Consider the following 19,584-nt stretch of genomic DNA (forward strand, 5'->3'; position numbering starts at 1 on the left):
CTGAAAAGCCCTTCAGGGTTTCTCTCAGGAGAAAGGGTGACTCCTCTTCCTTGGAAGACCTGCACTGCAAGGCTAGATGCCTCTTCTCCCAGGTCTGTCCTGACGTCACCCGGTAACTGAGGTGTCCATCTGAGCTGGTCCTTATCTCATGAAGCAAAAACTCCCACATCCCTGTGACAAGCAGGTAGTTACATCTCTGAACAAGGGGCCTGGGCCAAACTCCACAGGTGACAGGGAGATAGGAACTCTCTCTTTCCCGGGGTTTACATTGCATAGAGGAGGGGACTCTGGTCTTTCAGAAAAGGAATTCCTTGCTTGCAATGAGGACATTTCAAGCTTATATAATTTTTGTATTAAGAAAAGAATTCAATATGTACAGACAGAACAAGGGTCACCAGTCAGCAGGCTGAGATCCTTCTACTCTGCTCAGATAGGAGCTAGTAGGTGTAAGAAGAAGCTCAACCCATGCAGACATACCAACCTCTTGTGTGCCCATAGTCTACTGACTGGACCAGCAGGCCTTTTGGCTCCAAGTCCTGACCTAGAGGTCTTTTGGGTCGGGCTTTAGGAACTAGAAACTTAATATTGTGGCCTTTAACCACCAGTGGCCCTGGCACTTGGCAGTTGTTGTAATATATGGCCTCCAGCAGCCGAAACAGGAAAAATCATGCCTGCTAGTGCTAATAATCCTGAATGGACTCAGGTGTTGTGACTCTCAGTAGAGTGTTACAGTTATTGAGTCCAAGATAGATTCATAGCTTGATTAAATTCCCCAGGTGACAGTGAGATGGGCACATCTTTTCATTGAGGTTTACATTGCAAAGAAGGGACTCTCAGGTCTTTCAGAAAAGGCAGTCCTTGCTTGAAATGAGGGCAGAAAGCTTATATAATAATAATATTTTTTAAAAGATATGTATCAAAGAGACAATATGTATCTTTACTGTGAATTTTCTCAAGGAAACATTGTTTAAGACGGGTGGAAAACTCTTTACCATATGTCAACGAGCAAAATTTAATCTTTTATTTATACTTAATTGCTGGGGATAGAACCCAGGCCTTCCTGTATGTTAGGTAAGTGCTCTACTGCTGAGTCACCCCCCCCCCATTCCCTCACTAGGGAATTCTAGGCAGGTGCTCTACCACTGAGCCACACCCCAGTCCCTCACTGGGGGATTCTAGGATGGTGCTCTACCATCAAGCCACACCCCAGCCCCTCACTGGGGGATTCTAGGCAGATGCTCTACTACCGAGCCAAACCCCAGCCCCTCACTGGGAGATTTTAGGCAAGTGCTCTACCACTGAGCCGAATTTCCCAGCCCAATCATTTTTTCAAACCATGTAATGCAAATCACAATATGAACGACGATGATAAAAATATGGAACTAAAAGTAATAATGCTGAAGGACTAATGGTCATCATATACTTTGTTGAAAATATGTACTCTTGAGGCTAGAGAGATGACTTAGCAGTTAAGAGCAATATCTTATCTCCTAGAAGACCCAGCTTAGATTACCAACACCCACATAGTGGTTCACAACTGGCTATAACTCTTCTGGCTTCTACGGACACGGCATGCTCATGTTGTACAGACAAACATGAAGGCCAAATACCCATACACATAATATGCTTTAAAAGGAAAAAAACGTAATGCAATGTTGCATGAGTATATGGATCCACTTATACCAATACAAAATATTTTAAAGGGAAATTGTGAAGTAAAATAAAATACTAACAAACTTGTTCTCTAAAAGATAAGGCCAGTATCAAGCCCACATAGGCTAGCAACAGTACATTTTCCATGGGGATAGATGTAAAATTGAGCAGAAACGTTCTGAGAGCACTGTGATGTTGGACAGAGCATCCCGTAGCTCTCCCATCCCAAAAATTCAGTACAGGCAGACATTCATGTTGCCCACTGTGGGAACGTAAGACATTGTTCAGAAACTGGAATAAGTGAGCTGTGTATCACAGGCTGGAGGGAGGAAGGGGAAAGAAACTGCATCTTATAACGAAGGATCCCAGTGTGTGCCCCCTTATCTTGGAGTGAGTGGAGGGAGGAGGCCACTTAGGAAGGATGCTTCAGAGTGGGTGACACAGTGGTCCATCAGGAGATCCAGGCTTCCGCTCCAGCTGTCAATAATAACTGTGTGACTGGGGCAGTCTTCTGACTTTCAGTTGTCTTAATTAAAGGAAGGACTCAGAGAGTGACTAGTTGTCTTATCTCACATAGCATCTCCCATTCACAAGAAGTAACATTATGACCGTAAAATGGGATTTACAAGGACCAACTCTGTGATCATGAAGCAAGCAAAGAGGGAGCGCTTTGGGCAGAGAGCCAATAAGGGGACATGTGTGTTAAGGATGTGTGTACCTGATGTGTATATATAACGTATGCATCAACATTTCATTCATTTTTAGTCTGTTTCATTTGTGTATGAGTGAGCACACATGTGCCATGATGCATGTATGGTCAAGAAAATAACTTTGGGGAGTTGTTTCTCTCGCTCCACATTTTTGAAACAGGTCTTGTGTTGTTCCTGTGCTGGGTACTCTGTGCTAGCTGGCCAGCAAGCTTCCTGAAGGCAGATTCTAGGCCTATGAGCTTCTGGCAGTCTCCCCTGCTCTCCTCCCATCTTGCTATTGGAGTGCTGGGATTCCAGATAAGCTACCACATCTGTTTGTTTGTTTATTTTGTTTTGACCTTTGCTCTGGGGGTGTGACCCTGGTCAGCCAGCTTTCACTGCAAAGCTTACTAAGCCATCTCCCCAGCCCTTCATCTCACCTTAAGGTTCTGTAATTGTGTGGATAAACCACATTTTGTTTATGTACTCATCTGCTGACAGACACTCACTGTCCACTGATAGATGCTTGGAGGGTTTCCACTTTTGCCTATGATGAACAAAGTTGCTATGAACATCTGTGTTCAAGCTCCTGTGTGATTACCTCTGTAGAGATGGCCTGGGTAACATCTAGGCGTTGGAATTTCTTCATCATCTGGTAATACTGTGTTTGATTTCTTAAGGAGCCACCAACCCATTTTTCACATTGGCCACACCATTTCACAATCCTGCCAGCAATACAGAGTGCTCACCATATTCTTGCCAACACTTGTTATTCTGCAATTTATTTATTATCGCCATCCTCTCATGGGTGTGAAATAGTATCTCATGGTGAGTTTTCATTGGCACCCTGCTTTTAAAGGACATATCCTCTAGGGGCTGGAGAGATGGCTCAGTGGCTGAATACTAGTTGCCCTCCCAAAGGTCCTGGGTTCAGTTCCCAGAACGCTTATGGTTGCTCACAAACATCTATAACTGTAGTCCCATGGAATCTGATGATGCTTTCTGGTGTGCAGACAATTTATCTATATACATAAAAAACAAACAATCAAAAAACATATCCATTCCAAGACTGCCCATCAGTTCATTACTGACTTTCCCCCCATTTTATCTCTGTCTCTGTGTCTCTCTGTCCCTGTCTCTGTTTCTCTCTGTGTCTGTCTATCTCTTTCTCTGTCTGTCTGTCTGTCTGTCTGTCTCTGTCTCTGTCTCTGTCTCTGTCTCTGTCTCTCTCTCTCTCTCTCTCTCTCTCTCTCTCTCTCTCTCTCTCTCTCTCTCTGTGTGTGTGTGTGTGTGTGTGTGTGTATAGACCTGGGGTCAGATGTCTTCCTCAATTACTCTCTGCCTTCTTTTCTTTCTTTTTTTCTGGAGCTTCAACCCAGCGCTGGGCAAGTACTCTACCACTGAGCTAAATCCCCAACCTTTCACAGCATTTTTTAATTTGGAGCTTGCTGATTCTGCTAGACTGGACAGCCAGTGAGCCCCAGAGTTCTTCCTGCCTCTGCCTCCCCAGCAAGGGACTACAGGCAAATGCTATGTACCTGGGTTTTTCGTTTTTTTAATGTGGGTGCTGAAGATTGAACTCAGGTTCTTAGATTTGTGCAGCAAACAATTTGCCAACTAAGAAAACTGTCTGGTGCCCCCCAATATGATTTGTTTTTGAAATAGGTCTCGCTCTGTAGCCCAGGCTGGTCTGGAACTTACAGCAATCTTCCTACCTTAGCCTCCTAAGTGTTGGGATTGCAGGTGTGTGTCATCATGGTCAGTTGAATTCGGAATCTTGTTTGGGGGACTTGCTTAGGCTAGGCATGTGGGGACTTGCTCCCACATTCACAGGGCTGTGTGGAATGTCGTCATATCAGTCCCCGACCCCTTCTTCATCAGCTTCCCTCATGCTCTACCTCTAGATCAGCAACAATGCCCTGAACTAAATTGTTTTCCCGTTGCAGGTAACCACATGGATGGTCAGGTCCTGGAGCTTTCCTCTGTGTGCCATGCCATCTAAATTCGCTTTCTCCAATCGTAAGTACTGGTCCTTCTCACCTGTGAGTGCACAACTTCACTCCTCTTGCCCCCCCCCCAGCCCATCCACTGTGGGGACCCATCCTGCACATAATTGGAACTTCTCCCTGTGACTTCCAGGAGATGGCAGCTCCTATATTCTCCCAGTGAAGGAAAAATGATAACCAGGGCCTAGGAAGATGGCTCAGTGAGTAAAGTGCTTGTCATGCAAGCGCTCGGATCGGAGTTCAAATTCCTAGAACCCATGTTTTGTTTTGTTTTTTAAAGACTGGGTGGTGTTGGCACACACCTTTAGTTCCAGCACTCAGAAGGCAGAGGCAGGTGGATCTCTGTGAGTTCAAGGCCAGACAGTCTACAGAGTGAGGCTACAGAGTGAGAAACCCTGTCCCCCCAAAACAAAAAAGAAAGCAAGGGAGGGGGCTTGGGGCTGTAATCTGAGGTGGGGAGATGGAAATAGGAGACCCTCCTGTACTTGCCAGCTAGTGAGTCTAGATGAATCATCAGGCTGCAGGTTCCGTATTAAACTCTGTCCCAAAAACACAAGGTGAAGTACTGTCAAGATGGCTCAATGGGTAAAGCACCTGTTGCCATACCTGATGGACTGTTTTAACATTGAGCCTGTGACCCACGTGATGGAGAGTGATGACTCCAGAAGTCTGCCTCTGACTTCTGCACCTGCCCAACCCTGCCCCAAATAAAATAAATTTTAAATGTTTAATAAGGTGAAGAGCCATTGAGGATACCCAATGTCTACCTCTACATGCACATATATGTGTCTCCACACATAAGCATGTGCAAAACATAAATTAAAAAGAATTCATTTTATTTTATATGTGTGTTTTGCCTGATTGTATGACTGCATACCACATGTGTGCAGTACCCTTGGAGACCAGAAGAGGGCTTCAGATCCTCCTGGTAGTAGAGTTACAGATGGTTGTGAGCTACCATGTGGGTGCTGGTAATTAAACCATGTCCTCTGGAAACACAATCAGTGCTCCTAACCACTGAGCCATCTTTCCAGCCCCATAAGTTTAAGTGACAAAAAGATGAAACATGACCATGCCTCCAGTGTCAGCCATGTGTATGATGCCTTGAAGATCAAAGTGAAGGCATGAATGGTGTTTGCCTTGATCCCCAGCCCTGGCTTTTACAATATGCTTCCTGTAGTAGTCGGAGACAACCACACACCAAGATCAGGGCTAGGGCAGAGCTGCAGACCCAACAAGGTGTGGAGAAACGAGGGATGGATACCCTGCCTAAGCCTCCCTCCCAGGTCTCCATGCTTACACAGGCATCAAAGGTTGCAGTAAACAAAAGTAGGACCCAGACATGGAAGATGGTTTTGAGTCTAGGTCAGTGGCAGGAGACATGTCAACCCTAGATCATGACAGAAAGTGGACACATTAATCCATAAGTTACACAAGCTTTCTTTCAAGCTGGTTTTCAGGTTGAAAAGCTGATGATGTCACAGTTTTCTTCCCTCTTTCTATGAAGGGCCATACTCCCTGGGGCTAGGCAGTCCAATGGACAACAGTGTCTTCCCAGAGCTACACTCTTAAGATCTCCTCACATAAAGGAAGGCGCATCATGTGTGGATTCAGTCAGAGTCCAGGAGGAGGGTGGGATAGATCAGAGTCTGGGATCCGTGGAAGGGAGGAAACAGCTTGGGAGAATCGTGACCGCTGGCCAACTGTCACTGTGTTCTGAGGAACAGAGTCCTCAGCCTGGCATCACCAGGCCCTTACCTGGTAGGGGGATCTCAGGACCAACATGTGAGGGGACTGGGTGAGAAGAGATGTGTGAGGCAGACAGCAAGGAGGAAGCACGCTAAAGAAAGGAAGGAGGGCCCAGGAGGCAGGAGTGGAGTCAGGAAGGACAGAGGGTCAGACACAGGTGTCACATGGCCTGGAAATCTGCAGAACAGGGAAGGGCTTAGGCACCAAGAGTCAAAGATGGGACAGAGAAGAAAGGACACAAGAAGAGACTTCATTTTTATGGGGACGATTTACTCTAATGAGGAAGAGTCTTAAGGAAAAGGGAGAGGGGATGGGACAAGATGAGGGGCAGGGGGCTCAGCACAGAGGGAAATAGCACGATGGTTTGGGGAAAGGCTGAAGCTGAAGAGACTTGGGATGTCTGGGGTGTTTGGGGGTCCTGTGGGGTAGGGCTGAGATCATCAAAGCCTGAGTCCACATTGGGGTGTGGTTTCTTCACTTAGAACCAAGGGAGGAAGCTGGACCCCCGCCTCCATCCGCCAGCCCAAAGAGGAAAAGGGACTTGTCATCGGATTCTGAGGATAACCTGGCAGAGCTGCTAGAACCTGATCCCGAGCCAGTGTGGTCAGTGGAGACACTGAGTGGGCTCAGGATGAAGCTGAAAAGGCGGCATTTGTCTATAGTGAGACCTGAACACCATGAGGTCTTCACCAGGCTGCTGGGTAGGTGACACCTACTTGGCTCCCTCCTTAGGCAAAAAAGAGAACTTCTAGTCAACCTCCTTCCCCATGGGAAAGCTGCCACCACAACTCAGTTGATTCTCAGGGACCCATGGGTGGCAGGGGCTTAGGCTAGAGTTGACATAGATCCACTTGGGGATGAGAGAGTTCACCACCCCAGCTATAACTTAGCTTCAACTTTGCTGAGCTGGGGGTGTCTCTGCCCACACAAGGGCAACATATCCATGTTCATAGCCTCATGTGACATCAAATGGGAAAATCAGCTGTTGAATATCTTGGTCTGTGGCTGTGGATGGAGCTCAGTGTGGACTCTTGTCCAGCATATGCAAGACCTTGCATCGATCCCAGAGTGACATACCCATAAAAGGCAGCTAAGTGTGTACACAGGCCATTGTATTCTAAGTCTCTCTCAGAGCCTTGTCCCAGGAGGTTCAGGTGGGATCTCTGCCACTGCACCCACTACATCCTTTACTCCTGTGCCCAACCACAGGTTCTGACCTGACCCTACCCCAGGAGGCCGTTCTCCTGGCTCTCTCTCCCAGCTGTTCCCCATCACACCATGACACATGTGCTTTGTTCACAGAGGATCCTGTGGTGAAAAAATTCCTGGCCTGGGACAAGACACTGAGAGTGTCTGATAAGGTGCGCTGAGCTGGGCTCCAGATCCTGTCCTGCCCGGGGAGGGGCCTCCCTGACCCACAGTGCCCCCTGAAGCCACACAGTCCTGACCCTTGTTACCCTGCCAGGGTCTCTCTTCAGGGCCCGGTAGTGTCTCACAGAGTGGACAGGAGGCCTGTGCCTCACTGGGGTCCTTGGAATCTGAGTCCATGGTCACCATCTTACCCCGGGAATTGCCTCTTCTCTCCCCACAGCTCTCTGGGACCCTTTGTTCCCATGGGGCAAAGACCTCCTTGTCCCTGTTGTCCCAAGCCCTTCCTCAGAACTGACACAGAGCCAGCCATGCTGGAGCAGCAAGCACCTCCTCGCTCTGGCCTGGCTTGTCTGAAAGCCCCTTCACCCTTCCTTCCTCACTCCAGCAGGCACCCAAAACTCAGGGATCCACTCTGAGCCCCATGCCACCTCAGCCTCCCCTTCCCCTGTCCCTAGACTCTTCCTCTCCAGGGGGTGACATCTCCTTTCCCGTCTCCTCTCTCCATCAGTACCTCCTGTCTATGGTCATAGCTTATTTCAGCCGTGCTGGGCTCTTCTCCTGGCAGTATAGGCCAATCCACTTCTTCCTGGCTCTGTGAGTATTTTGTCTCCTTCTGTTGGTCACTGTCCCCTGCCCTGGATGTTGGGTCATGAGAAGTGAGCCTCTGACCTTTTGTCTCTCATATACCTGGTTTTGTAGTTTTATGAGGGAAAACAAGCTAATGTCCATTTAAAAAAATGGAGCAAGTGACCAGAGAGATGACTCAGTTGGTAAAGAGCTTGCGGTACATTCATTAGGACCCAAGTTCAGATCCCTAGAGCCCAAATGAAAAGCCAGGGGTAGTAGCACGTGCTTGTTATCCAATGCTGGGGGAAAGAGTCATCAGGATCCCTGGGACTCCTCACAAGCCAGCCTAGACTCACTGGCAAGACAGACTTATGTCCCAGGGAAATGCTCTATATAAAAAAACAAGGTATATGGTTCCCGAGGATCAATATCTGATGTTCACTTCTGGCTCCCACACAGACAAACATGCTTCTACAAACCCACATGTGTACATGCAACACAAATGCACACACACACTCATGTATATACATGTACACACACATACGTGCACACACACACACACACACACACACACACACACACACACACACACACTGAAAAACTAAACAAGAGGCTGGAGAGGTGGCTCAGAGTTAAAGAGCTGTCTGCTCTTCCAGAGGACTTGGATTTGATTCTCAGCATTCACATGGCAGCTCCCAGCTGTCTGTAACTGTACTTCCAAGGGCTCTGAAACCCTCTTCTGGCCCCCTTGGACACCAGCCATGCACATGGTACACAGGCATACATGCAGGGAAAACACCCATGCAGAGATAAAGTAACAGCATAAAATAACTCAAAAGCAAGAGGAAACAGCGAAAGACCTGGGATTTGGGTTTAAAGGGGGCAGGCGATCTGGAGTGATTGCTGCTGTTTCTCCTCCTCCTCCTCCTCTTCCTTCTCCCCTTCCTCTCCCTCCCCCCTTGTTCCTCCTTTTCTTCTTCCTCTTCTGTTTCTGTTTGTTTTGTTTTGTTTTGTTTTGTTTTGAGACATGTTAACTAGTTTATTATATGGCCCAGCAGAGTAGGGAGACTAAGAGAGAAGAGGAACAGGGGTAATGGCTGACCGCCATGGCCGGTCGCCATAGAGAGGCAGAGAGCGTGCGTAGGTGAGAGAGAGCCAAGAAGAAACAGAGAACAGAGAAGCAGCGTAAAAAAGAGAAAGCAGAGAGAGCGTGAAGCAGGAAAGTTGGAGCTTTTAAAGGGAAGACTGCGCATGCACGCTGAGGTTCCACGCATGCCCAGAGAGAGTCCTCATGCATGGCAGGTGATGTGGTGATGATGTAGCTCTTTTTCTAGTGCGCGCCCTGACTGTTGTCAGGGGGCAGGGTCTGTCTCTTAAAGAGGTAGAGCCGATCAGCATCTAAGCCTGAACCTTTCATTCCCACCTCTACTTATTATTTAAAAAGGTGGGGTGTTAGACATGGCAGGTTAAGGAATAAGGGCGTCGAATTCTCAAAACTGCTTCCTGCTGATGTGGGGGGCATTGACCATCTTTGGGGGACCTGAGAAGGTGGGGGTGCTGCCACGTCCTGGGGTGGCTGATTGTTTCATTGCAGTCCAGGCTGTGTGGAACTTCCTGGCACCTCTTAGATCTGTTTGTTTGGATCCAATTCAGCTCCCTGTAACTTATAAGAATCCTTAGAGTTTGTGGAAACAAAAGTATTAGACATATTAGCAGCATATTCTTGTTAGAAGCAACTTGGCTGAAAGCATTACCATTTTAAAATTGACATTTTTTTTTTTTTAGAGAATGAAAAGCATCTTAATCTTGACTTAGTAGTTATGATCGTACAGTGGTTTTGTAGAACTGACTATGAACAGTAACATGAGAAATAGAGAAATCAGGAACAAATTTCACTCTTTTTAATGTCTCAACTCACTTTATCATCACTTAAGCCTTTTTATCCTCTGACCTTTATAACTTTAATTCACACACTTTACATTACCATCTTAGACCTTCCATTTTCAGACCTTTATACCTTCCATTTTCAGACCTTCATAACTTGCATTTATCCACCGTGTTAGACCTTTCCATCCTCAGACCTTCATAACTTACATTTTCCTATCTTCACATAGATAAACCCTAAAATACTTGTTCATGAAATCTGTTTTGCTTTAAGCTGGCAAGACTACTTGTCGTCAAAAGCATCAGAGCTCTTGAGAAGGATAGTATTTTTCCTGAATCAACGATTAAAGAATAACAGAGACTTGCCAGCAGGCTGCATGGACAGCCATCTCCAAGGTCCTCCATCCATAGTAGTGGGCTGCAGGACACCTGCCTTCTTGCTGATAGCATGTGACCCGTGGATTACAGACTATAGGAAGACTCGCCTACCGTTGACTCAAGCAATGCGGGGAAAGTCAATTCCACTGTCCTCTTGTCCACGGTCTGGAATACTTTGTAGCAGTTGAGGTGAAGGGCAGGGTTGCTCAGTGACCAGTGTTGAGACTTGAGATGAAGTTTCTTCAGTGCGCAAGTCTTCTTGGTGGAAATGGGGTGGAGCCAGAAGCTGGCCTATCTCTCTGTTATAAAAAGCTTTTTAACAAAACATTTTAAATGCCATGTCCTCTAGATCTCTGAGCATTTGAGGACTGTCTTTCTGTTTAGTATCTCAGCAGTCAAAAGTTTGCCTTTAGTTAGAGAAAAATCCCTTTTTTGTAATAAAAGCTGTACCTTTGTAAACGGTTTATAGGATGAACTGAGTGGCATAAATATTTTGTTAATTTGAAATAGACCTTTAGGATTTTAAACTTTGATCATCATTTAAAGATACATGAGTTAAATTTAAGTTGTATAGACTTAGCTTATATTTTAAGTGTAGTTAAATTAGACCTTTATGACTTTAAATATTTACCATCGTTTTAAAGATACATAGCAATTTAGAAATATGAGACTTAGCACAGTTTAAGTTTTATATAGAGTTAGATAAGTATAAAATTAAATTATAGGTACAGAGACAAGCAGGACTGGATAACAGTAAAGGGAGAACTAGAATGCAATCTCTGGTCCGTACATTGTAGCAAACAGACAGGAGATTTAAAGGGACAGAGTAGACTTAAACAGAGGGCCCTGGAAAGACACAGTATTCTGTAAGCAAGCCATGAGCAACAGGGCCAGTTAAAGAAGAAATCACAGACAAAAAAATAAAATAAAATAAAAAACAAAAAAGATCTGGCAGAAATCAAAAATCCGGCAGACAGGTTTGCTGGCACAGGCTACTGGAGTGGGCGTGCCTACAGGTAGGTTACATGACCAAGATGGCAGCCCCCAGGTCAGTCCATATGGCCAAGATGGCGGCGTCCATAAGCCGCTCTTTTGTCTGTTTACCTTCTTGTTGGCTGCAACCAGAAAGGTTCCTCTATGCATTTCCCATGGGTGAGGCAAGTGGAAAACCGGCAAAAAGCTCCTCTTCCGATGCACGTCGGCCCAGGGGAAGTTGCCAGGGGCCTGGTCCCGAAGGGGACACAGCTGCCCCGAAACTGAAAAAAGGACCCAGAGGTCTGAACTGAAAAAGCACCGTTCCTGGAGCGGGATCCCATGCCTGACCCTCAGGAAATGCACCCAACAAGTGAAAGAAAAAATAAAAAGCAAGATGTCTGGTGGCAGTGCTTGCCTGTGCAAGTCACTGAACTGAGTGGGCAGGCCTAAGCCAGGTCACGTGGTTAGGATGGCACACGACCAAGATGACAGCCTCCAGGTTAGCCCACATGGCCGGGATGGCGGCCCCCGTAAGCACAGTCTCAATTGCCGGAAGAAGTTTTTCTCCATGAGTGAGGCAGTAAGATGTGTGAAACCAATAGGACACCAGAGACACCACAGCAAACCTCATTTGTGTGGAAAAATGAAAACAAAAAAAACTCAAGCAGACACTGCCAACCAAGAAGAAACAGGGTCAGAGATAGAACAGAAGATGAGGGACATTCCCAGGGCAGGTGAAAGAAATTTCCCACTGGGAGGCAGAACTCTGCTCTTTTACCTACTCACTGGCAGTAACCAAAACGTCCTGTAAAATGTATTTCCCGTGGGCGAGGCCAAAAATGGCGCAGATTGCTCTGTCTGAGATCACCCGGCAGAAAGCCCCAACGAGGCTGAAATTGAAAAATGGACCCAATAGACCAAAGGCAGTGAACTCCAAAATGGAGTGCTGGGTCTGCCTCATGGGAAAAGGGATATCTTAGCAGATTGCAGTGAACAGGCAGATGAGTGAGTTCCAGAGATCCTTAGTTGGAAAAGTAGCGAGTTGAAGAGTTCCGGCATCTTAGGCTGTTGCAGGCAGGAGGAAGTGCTAGGAAAAGCCAGGATGGAAGTGGGTTATGAGTTCAGATTTTAGGATCCCCGAAATTTCCAGTGCCCATGGCACGAGATGTTACAGAGAAAGCCTATCCCACCAGCAAGCTGCAACAGAGTTTACAGAGAGAGCCTAAACCAAGTCCGGCACCAATGTTATGTTTTTATTTAAAAAGAGGAAAAGAAGCGGATGAGACATGTTAACTACTTTATTATAGGCCCAGCAGAGTAGGGAGACTAAGAAAGAAGAGGAACAGGGGTAATGGCTGACCGCCATGGCCGGTCACCATAGAGAGGCAGACAGTGCGTGTAGGTGAGAGAGAGCCAAGAAGAAACAGAGAGCAGAGAAGTGGCGTAAAAAGAGGAAGCAGAGAGCTTGGTTTGGTTTTTGAGATCATGTTTCTCTGTGTAGCCGTGGAGAGGCAGGACAGATGGAGGGAGAGATGCATGCCCACCAGTAGAGAGCCTGAAAACTCACTTGGAGAACTGAGAAATCTGGGTACTCGAAAGCTAGAGATTCAAGATGAACTCTCGGAGGGCTGCTTGCTAGTGAGTGGGAGGAGAGGGTGCGACCCTATGTGTCTGCATTGTAACACACAGAGCCCTCCTGACAGGAGAGGATGGTGGAGTTAAAGTGTCCCCAAAGACTGAGGTGCAGCACTTCCTTTACTGTCTTCCTCTGTGCTGAGCACATCAGACACCACCCCATCTTCTCCCCTGGGCCCCATGACAGCTGTCCATCTCAGGCCTCATGAAGCAGCACCAGTCAGTCCCTTGTAAGATGCTCCCTGATGTTTTTTCTTACCAGCCTGTACCCCTCTAGTGGGTGTGTTTTGTCTGAAAACACAGACAACACCCTCCCAGGCATCCAGAGGGCTGTACCAGGAATTACTCTCCACCCCGAGGCTGGAGTGCCCAGTGTGAACTCTGCCCTCTGCCCAGATGCTCTGCAATCTGGCTCCCAGCCCCCTCATCCTCACTCCCTTCCTGGCTGGCTCTTTCCCATTGCCCTGTCCTTGATCTGATCTTGTGTTTTCTGTGTGAGTGTCTCACAGTTGTGTGCCTGGAGACAGTTAACTCCCCGTAAAGTCAGTCCAAACTCTGAAACCAATCTGTGACAAAGAGCCTCCTGCAGCTCAGGAGGCTGGGGTGGAAGGATCTCTTGAGCTCAGGCATTTGGGGACAACTTGGACCATATAGCAGGACATTTCAAATCAAACAGAAAATGGGCAATCCCCCCACCCAGTGCCTTCCTTGATCTGGCTTTTGCCTCTAGCAGTATTGGAATGGACTCCCACCATGGTAGGGTATTTAGGATTATAGTCTCTGGTGTTGCCCCCTCATTTTCCTGGGTCCTATTACAGTGCACCTGTTGACAGTGGGGGCTTGTCAAATATCCTGCCATTCTTGGGACACCTTATTTCTGTTTATGTTGGAGTGGTTCTGTTATACTCAGTCAGTGACGTTATCAGTATTACATTTTGCCTTAACTATCACTTTTCATTTGGTCACCCATTCATTCATTCATTCATTCATTCACTTGTTCACCAATTCATTCAACAAACCCTACAAAGTGCATTGTCTATCCCATGAGGCAATAGAAGGAGAGAACCTAGAAATGTTGATTGTGCCAGCCACTGAAAGGAGAGGAAGAGAAGGGAATGAAGCCAGGGTCAGGCCCAACCCTTAGGTGCTGAGCCTGAGCTGACGCGGTTGTGTGCACAACATGCAAGCTGGGGAAGACGGAAATGATGGAGAAGGGAACCCTGAGGTCATCTCGTGTCGAAAACAGCAGGGTCATCCTCAGCTCCATGTGGCAGGTGCTTCCAGATAGCCAATGTACACAGTGGGCTGGTTCGCCCATCACGCTGGACAGGACTGATACCATCCAGGAATGACATGCCCCCCACCTCCCTCTTGGATCCTCCTTGGTAAAGAACCATATAACACCCTGATTTCTTCCCCAGGTACCTGGCCAATGACATGGAGGAGGACAACCAGGCCCCTAAACAAGACATTTTTTACTTCCTCTATGGGAAGAGCTATGCCCAGCGCCCCGCATTCCACAAACTGCGGTTCCAGTTCATTCGATCCATGGGCTGGAGGATCTGGGTGTCTCGGGAGGAGTGTGAAGAGGTGGGTGGGTGTGAGGCATGTGGTCTGCAGGACGACAGGCTGGACAGACAGAGGGATGTGTTTGAATGTGGGAGGTGGGATTGGGGAATAGAAGACCTGGAAGGTGAGTCCAAGGATGTGGAGTCTTCCAGAAGTCAGTAACTGTTCATGGAACTGTTTTTTTCCCCCTTCCAGATCCAGGCTTACAACCCTGAGCTGTGGGTGTGGGCACGAGATCGCACCAACCTGACCTACAACCCTAGGGCCATGGAGGCCTGAGGTCATTGGCCTGAGATAGGTAAGTCCTTGGTGTCTTTTAAAAAAGTGTGTGCATCTGTCTGTGGTCTAATAGGAAAAGCACAGACTCCACACACACTTGACACACTCACATCCCACACTTAAGTCTATACTGTGAGAAAGCTCAGCCACACACAGCGGGACCCTCCCTATCACGGCATACACAGAGGTGACAACCAGGAGGGAGACAGGCTATGTACCTGGAGGCCAGCCAGCTGACTTTGGAAATGGACATTTTTGTCACAAAGACTTGAATTGGTACAAATCCTTCTACTTCAAGCAACTGGGTCCAAATGTGTTTGAGAAAATATGGGTTTCTGTTCACTGTGCATGTTCTGCAGCTCTGCAAATCCTTGCCTCTGTAATTTACACTTGTTTCTCATGTTTTCTGAGTGTGTACATGTGTAGTGTGCATATGTATGTATATATGTGATGCACATCTATGGGGGCAGCTCTTAATGTGGAGTGTCTCCCTTGATGGCTGTCTGCTTTATTTATTGTGGTATAGTGAGTTGTTGAACCCAGAACTGTCAATGGCAGCTAGTCTAGTTAGCCCATGTTCTCTAGAGAGCTTTGTCTGTGCCTATTGTGTATCAGGGTTGCATGTGGCTGCCAGGCCCGCCTGGCTTCTATGTGGACTCTGGGGATCCACGCTCCAGTCCTCATACTTGAATAGCCAGTGTATCCGCTGAGCCATTGTCCCAGCCACCAACTGCATTCAAGTTTGCTCCAGCGTTCAGGACCACCTTCGTGAGTTCCCTTGGGGACACTCTGGTGTCATGGAAAGAATTGAAGAGAAGGGTTTTTGTTTTTGTTTTTGTTTTTTTGTTTTTTTTTTTGTTGTTTTTTTTTGTTTTTCGAGACAGGGTTTCTCTGTGTAGCTTTGGAGCCTATCCTGGCATTTGCTCTGGAGACCAGGCTGGCCTCGAACTCACAGAGATGCCTCTGCCTCCCAAGTGCTGGGATTAAAGGCGTGCGACACCAACACCCAGCTGAAGAGAAGTTTTTTTTGTCCCACAGTTTCAGACCATCATGATGGATGAGGCATGGCCAAGTAGTTCTGTCTGTGGTGTGAGGATCTTCCAAGGGTTGAACAGGATGCAGCAAGAGCCTGGAACCTTGAGTGTGTATAACCTTCAAAGGCCCAGGACTAGAGAGATAGATGAGTCAGCTAAGTGCCTACCTTGCAAGCATGAGGAGCTGACGCCTAGAACCCATGCCAAAAACAGCCTGGCACTGTGTCATGTGCTTGTAATCCCAGCACTGGGGAGGAAGAGAGAGGCAGATTCCTGGGCCTGGCTGGATAACCAGCCTAATGAATTGGTGAGGGCTAGGACAGTGAGAGACTGTTTCCAAAAGTCAGTTGGGGGCTGGAGAGATGGCTCAGCAGTTAAGAGCAGTGGCTGCTCTTCCAGAGGACCCAGGTTTGATTCCCAGTATCCATGTGGTATCTCATAATTCGTAACTCCAGTTCACAGGGTCTGGCGCCCTCTTATGATCTCTAAGAGCAGTGCACGCACATGGTGCAAACACACGTGCAGGCAAAACACCCAGATAAAATAAAAAGGGAGTAAATCTTTAAAAAAAAAAAAGAGTGAATAGCACCCAAGGGCTCCCCCCCCACTCTCTCTCTCTCTCACAAAAAGTAACTGAAGAGCTAGCGGGATAGCTCAGCAGGTAATGGTACTTGCTGCCATGAAATTTCAACCCCTGGGACCCACATGGTAGAAGGAAATAATCAACTCCTGAAAATTGTCCTCTGGCCTCTGCTGTTATTGCTGTTGCACACACCTGCCCCATAAATAAATGACAACAAAAATTTAATACAAGGGGCTAGAGAGGTGGCTCAGTGGTAAAGAACACTAGCTGTTCTTCCAGAGGTCCCAAGTTCAATTCCCAGCAATCACATAGTGGCTCACAACCATCTATAATGGGATCTGATGCCCTCTTCTGTAATGCAGGCATATGTGCAGACAGAACACTTGTATATATAAATAAGTAAATAAGTAAATAAGTAAGTAAATAAATGTTAAAAAAAATTTAAAACAAGTGACCAAAGAGGAGTAAAGTGAGAATTCATCTAAAGCCATATTCTGAGAATCTAGTCCACACCACTAGACTAAGTCTCCTCTGGTCCTTTCTGTCAAGCAGGGTGCTGGGCCCACATTAGACAGCTTACATGACTCTGGGGATCTAGGCCAACTAGTCTGAAAATCACACTTGAAAATGATGCTTTAGGGTTAGGGGTTAAGAATCAAGATCAGCCAGGCCGGGCTGTGAAAGCTGTAACCTCAGTACCCGGGAAGCAGACGCAGGAGGCCCACTAACTGTTCAAGGCCCATCCTAAAGCCAGCCATGGGAGTGCCTGCCTCAGAACAAGGTCCGGGTTAGAGACAGCTCATCTGTGAAGAGCACTTGCTGTTCTTGCAGAGGATGAAATGCCTGGCTCACAATGGATTGTAACCCGAGCTCCAGGAATCTGATAGCCTCTTTGACCTCCTCTGGTATTGCACCCACATGGACAACCCCCTCCCCAAGCCCTCAGCCCCCACCTCCCCACCCACACTTCAAAAACATCTCCCAAACAATGAAACGCCAATTACCAAGAATGAAGGGTCAAGAGCCAGGGTAGCTCTGTGGCAGGGCGCTTCCCCACCACACAGGAGCCCCAGTGTCTGACCCTGAGCACCACAGAACAAATAGACAAAGGAAAGAAGGATCAAGATAAGTTCCCATTTGTCAAATGTTCTAACCTCTAGTTAGGATTGACTTCAGACCTTCAGACATAACTCTTGTTCATGCTTGAGGAATTGCATGCATGAAGTCTGACATGGCCTCCCTCTTCCCTCTAGATCCCTGCCTGAGGGAGATACTCTGCCAACTTTAAGGACTGACTGCTGGGGGAGAGGAGAGAGGACTGCCTTCCACAGGAAACTAGAGGAACCCAGACTCTTCTAGAAGGAGTGGAATGGAATCACCACACTGTGCTCCTGGGAGTGGGAACACTTGTAGGAGCCTCTGGGGGGGAAAGAAGAAATCAGGATTCCTCAGGGGTGGTTTTACTCAGCCGCACCATCTAATTGTTATCCCAAATGTCCTCAGCCCCATCTCCCCAAGGCAGCAGCCCTGTGGATTCCTATCATTCGTCTCCCCAGTCTCAGGCCATTTGAAGGAGGCACCTCAGGGCTCAGATGAGGAGAGAACTACCTTCAAAATATAGCATTTGAGCCATATATTTGTAATAGAAAACTTTAATGTATTTCATTATTTTTATTGGAATCTACAAATGTTTTATCACATAATTATTTATTTTGAATAGTTTTGAGATATTGTAGATTGAAAACAGAGTTCTCACAGTTTGATGATGGGTGTTATAACTTTCATATGTATAAAATATTCTCACTCTAAGAGTAGTTTTGGGTTTTTATCTGTTTGTTGTTTTGTTTTGTGACAGAGCCTCACTATGTAGCCCTGCCTGGCCTTGAACTTGCTTCATGGAACAGGATGGCCTCAAATTCACAGAGATCCAGCTGCCTCTGCCTCTGCAGTGCTGGGATTAAAGGTGTGTGCCACCATGCCTTGTGGGTTTTTAGATTTAAATTCTATAAGTAGGATATAGATTTTATTTATAGATACTTTTCATGTAAATACAAATTCTTGTTTGAAGTTTACTCTTTATTACTGAGTTGTAAACAAATGATACTTATTTAACCTCCTTTGATCTAAAGATCACATATTTTTAATAAATATTATTTTGTCAATAGTCTATTCTCTCATCTTTCTATAGTATGAGTTTATTTATTCCTTTTTCCTTTTTTATGTGTATGAGTGTTTTGCCTGCACTCACTTGCATATGGTGCCCACATAGTCCAGTAGAAGACATCAGATCACCTGGAACCACAGTTGCAGACAGTTATGAGCCACCAGTGGGAATTGAATCTAGGTCCCCTGAAAGAGCAGCCAGTAGTCTTAACTTCTGAGCAACCTCTCCAGCTCCTTATTTATGTTGTATTGTTTAATTTTTACACACACACACACACACACACACACACACACACACACAGTGTGTATGTGTTTATGAAGCATGCATATACCTCTTCACTCATGTGAAGGTCAGAGGACAATGTTCTGGGGTCTCTGGAGTTGGTTTCATCCTCCAATCATGTGAATGCTGGGGACCAAACTCAGGCTGTCAGTGCCTTTACCCACTGAGCTTTCCCATGTTATGTTTATTTATTTATTTATTTTAAACCACACAGCATCTCCTTTAGGGGAACATAGCAAAGATGAACCATCTCCTGTTCTCGAGCCTTCTAATCCCGTCAGTCTGAAATGTTTGTTACTCAGTGTTGTTTAACAGAATTCTACTCATCTGACCAATTTTTTAACTCTTAAAAAAGAACACTGAGGTTACCTATTTTTTAAGTTTTGAGACAGGGTTTCTCTGTGAAGCCCTGGCTGTTCCAGAATTTACTCTGTATACCAGGCTGGCCTCTGTTGTAATTTAAAAAGCATTGTAAGAGAGAAAGACACAAGCCAGGTGGTGGTGGCGCATATCTTTAATCTCAGCACTTGGGAGGCAGAGGCAGCTGGATCTCTGTGAGTTCCAGGTCAGCCAGGGTTGTTACAGAGAAACCCTGTCTCAAAAAACCAAAACGAGAGAGAGAGAGAGAGAGAGAGAGAGAGAGAGAGAGAGAGAGAGAGAGAGAGAGAGAGAGAAGGGGGAGGAGAGAGGGGGAGAGAGGGAAGGAGGGAGAGAGGGAGAGAGAGGGAGGGAAGGAGAGGGGAAGAGAGAGGGGGGAGGAAGGGAG

General features: G+C 46.7%; 1 protein-coding gene across 1 annotated transcript; it reads left to right on the forward strand.

Annotated features, from left to right (window-relative positions):
- The first annotated feature begins 27 nt into the window (after positions 1–27).
- On the forward strand, positions 28–17,946 carry LOC100767340 (speedy protein E4A). Its single transcript, XM_027413774.2, has 8 exons — positions 28–36; positions 4,289–4,361; positions 6,580–6,798; positions 7,400–7,458; positions 7,977–8,062; positions 14,329–14,497; positions 14,672–14,774; positions 17,626–17,946. Exons 2-7 carry the CDS (start codon positions 4,301–4,303, stop codon positions 14,753–14,755), a joined length of 678 nt encoding a protein of 225 aa, XP_027269575.1. The 5' UTR covers positions 28–36; positions 4,289–4,300; the 3' UTR covers positions 14,756–14,774; positions 17,626–17,946.
- Positions 17,947–19,584: the final 1,638 nt, after the last annotated feature.

The sequence above is a fragment of the Cricetulus griseus genome, chromosome 4 (genome assembly GCF_003668045.3).
Source record: "Cricetulus griseus strain 17A/GY chromosome 4, alternate assembly CriGri-PICRH-1.0, whole genome shotgun sequence".
Taxonomy (NCBI): domain Eukaryota; kingdom Metazoa; phylum Chordata; class Mammalia; order Rodentia; family Cricetidae; genus Cricetulus; species Cricetulus griseus.